The sequence below is a fragment of the Microtus ochrogaster genome, chromosome 7 (assembly GCF_000317375.1).
Source record: "Microtus ochrogaster isolate Prairie Vole_2 chromosome 7, MicOch1.0, whole genome shotgun sequence".
Taxonomy (NCBI): domain Eukaryota; kingdom Metazoa; phylum Chordata; class Mammalia; order Rodentia; family Cricetidae; genus Microtus; species Microtus ochrogaster.
The window spans coordinates 80,846,375-80,848,832 of NC_022014.1; the positions used below are offsets into that span (position 1 = coordinate 80,846,375).

The window sequence follows — 2,458 nt, forward strand, 5'->3', positions numbered from 1 at the left end:
AGTCAGTCAGTCATTAATATTCACTGGGTACGTGACATGAATTTAGTCAAGTGGTCAAGACAGTATGATCACTTGAGCCCAAGTTTTCAAACCTGCCTGGACAAGTCTCTTAAAAGTGGGGAGGAGAGTGTCGTCGCTGGGGAGTTGGCTCAGCAGGTAGGAGCACTTGCTGCAGAAGCATGAGATCCTATGTGGTTGCATATACCTGTAACCCCAGTGATTCCTGGAGCAGATGGGAGGGTATCTTGGACTTGCTGACCACTAGCTTAGCTCCAGGTTCAGTGAGAGACCATGTACAAGGACACCTCTGGCCTCTGAGCAAGCACATGGGTGTACACACACAAATCAAAAATTTTTAAACTTTTCTGTGCTATGGCAATAGCTCAGTTGGTAGAGTGTTTGCATGGATTGCAAGAAATCTGGGATAAAGTGTACAGCACCATGTAAACCAAGCTTGGTGGTATATGCCTGTGATCTTAGCACTAGAGAGGTAGAAATAGGGAGATCCAGTATATACAGCAAGTTCAAAGCCAGTATTGGACTGACCATATCTTAAAAAGAAACAAACCTTCCAACTTGACAAACTAAAATAGTTTATAGTGCCACACAGCTATAACCCCAGTATTTGGGGAACTAGAAGCAGTAAGATTAGGAGTTTAGGATTATTCCGAAGTACATAGGAAGTTCAAGGCCAATCCAGGCTATATGATACCATCTCAAAAAATAAAGTTCAGTAGTAGAGTACTTCCCTAGCACATATGAAACCTTGGATTAGATTCCCCACACTGAAAAGTAACAATGATGAGAACAACAACAACCAGGTGGTGGTGGTGGCACACCCCTTTAATCCCAGCACTGGGGAGGCAGAGACAGGTGAATTTTAGTGAGTTTGAGGCTAGCCTGGTCTACAGAGTAAGTCTCAGGACAGCCAGGGCTGTGCAGAGAAACCCTGTCTCAAGAAACAAAAAATAATAATGGGTTCGTCAGTGCTTCTCGGGTAGAAGTTTGGCCGAGCATATGCAATGCCCTAGGTTCTGTGCTTAGCACCACAAAAAATGTAGTCATCTAAAGACCATATCTGGGCCAACCAACAGTTCTTAAAGAACCCTGGACAGCTTAAGGCTGACAGTCCATGTGACTGCAAGGAGTGAGTGAGGTACTGGGCCTGGAAGGGAAGACTGCAGTGTTTCCCCAGGGGTCTTTGACATAATGTTCACTTGGTTTCTTTCTGGTCCTGTTCTGTAGGTGCTATCCCTGGAGGTCTAAGCATTGGGCCTCCAGGTAAGTCCTCCATTGATGACTCCTATGGCCGGTACGATTTAATCCAGAACAGTGAGTCACCAGCCAGTCCTCCCGTAGCTGTTCCCCATAGCTGGTCACGTGCCAAATCTGACAGTGATAAAATCTCAAACGGCTCCAGCATCAGCTGGCCCCCAGGTAAGACTCCACACTCTCGGGCAGCAGTAGATGTAGATGTACCCTAACCCTAGGTTAGCTGTTAGGGCTGTGGGAGTCTGGGTCTAAAGTCCATAGCTTGGGGTTTCCACTGAGAATGGACAGAGTGTGCTGGTGTCAAGCATTGTTGTGTAGCTTCCCAGTTCAAGACAGGAGTAGGTCAATGGCAAAGGGGAGTGGGTAAGTAAGGGACACCAACTCCTACCTGGTAGCTGTTTCTAGTTTGTTCCAAAAGAATGACCGATTTAATAAACTTAGAGTTCATTAAATCTAAGCAAGGAGTGCCTCTGAGCCTCATTCAGATTTTCTAAATTTCTACAAATATGAAAAAATTAATTTTAAGTGTCATGATGCAACATGAAGGTGCTCTAATATGCATCCTCATTTTGCTTTCCATGAACAGAATTTCATCCCGGAGTTCCATGGAAAGGACTTCAGAATATTGATCCCGAGAATGACCCTGATGTCACTCCTGGCAGTGTCCCTACTGGACCCACCATCAACACCACCATCCAGGATGTGAATCGCTACCTCCTCAAGAGTGGAGGTGAGGAGGGCCATCACCCTGCCTTCTGTGGGTGGGTCTCCAGGCTCCTGGAGAGGCATCATCTGATTGTGCTGGATCACTGCATGCCTACAGGGAGGCCACGTGTGATAAAGAAGGCAGGGACTTGACCATCTCAGCAGTGGGAACGTGTATCCTCACTTGCAGAATGGGGGTGATAATGTCTCCTCATGGAGTGATGAAGAACACATCATTTGTAGGTCCCACCTGAGTAGCTCAGCTGCTGCTCCTTTCTCCCCACAGTGACAAAGGTCTGTGACTCTTTAGATATTCAAAGGCAGGCAGCAGTGTAGGTTTGTGCTTAACTGCAGCCGTCCCACTGTGAGCCCCAGCTCCAAGGTGCACCCGTGTTCCGCTGACCTGTCATTGTGGTGTCTGAAACACTCTTGTGACACTGCAGACCTCACAGCTCCTCAATAAAGCATTTCTTTTTTTTTT

At 46.7% G+C, this 2,458-nt stretch overlaps 1 protein-coding gene across 4 annotated transcripts in view; it reads left to right on the top strand.

Moving 5' to 3' along the window:
- The window catches only part of Tnrc6c (trinucleotide repeat containing 6C), a 118,467-nt gene that overhangs the window by 109,658 nt on the left and 6,351 nt on the right, over positions 1 to 2,458 (top strand). For all 4 annotated transcript variants that reach the window (XM_026780806.1, XM_026780804.1, XM_026780805.1 and 1 more), the window contains 2 exons: positions 1,246 to 1,437; positions 1,859 to 2,002. In XM_026780806.1, coding sequence (XP_026636607.1) covers positions 1,246 to 1,437; positions 1,859 to 2,002 — 336 coding nt within the window. The remainder of the gene's footprint in view (positions 1 to 1,245; positions 1,438 to 1,858; positions 2,003 to 2,458) is intronic.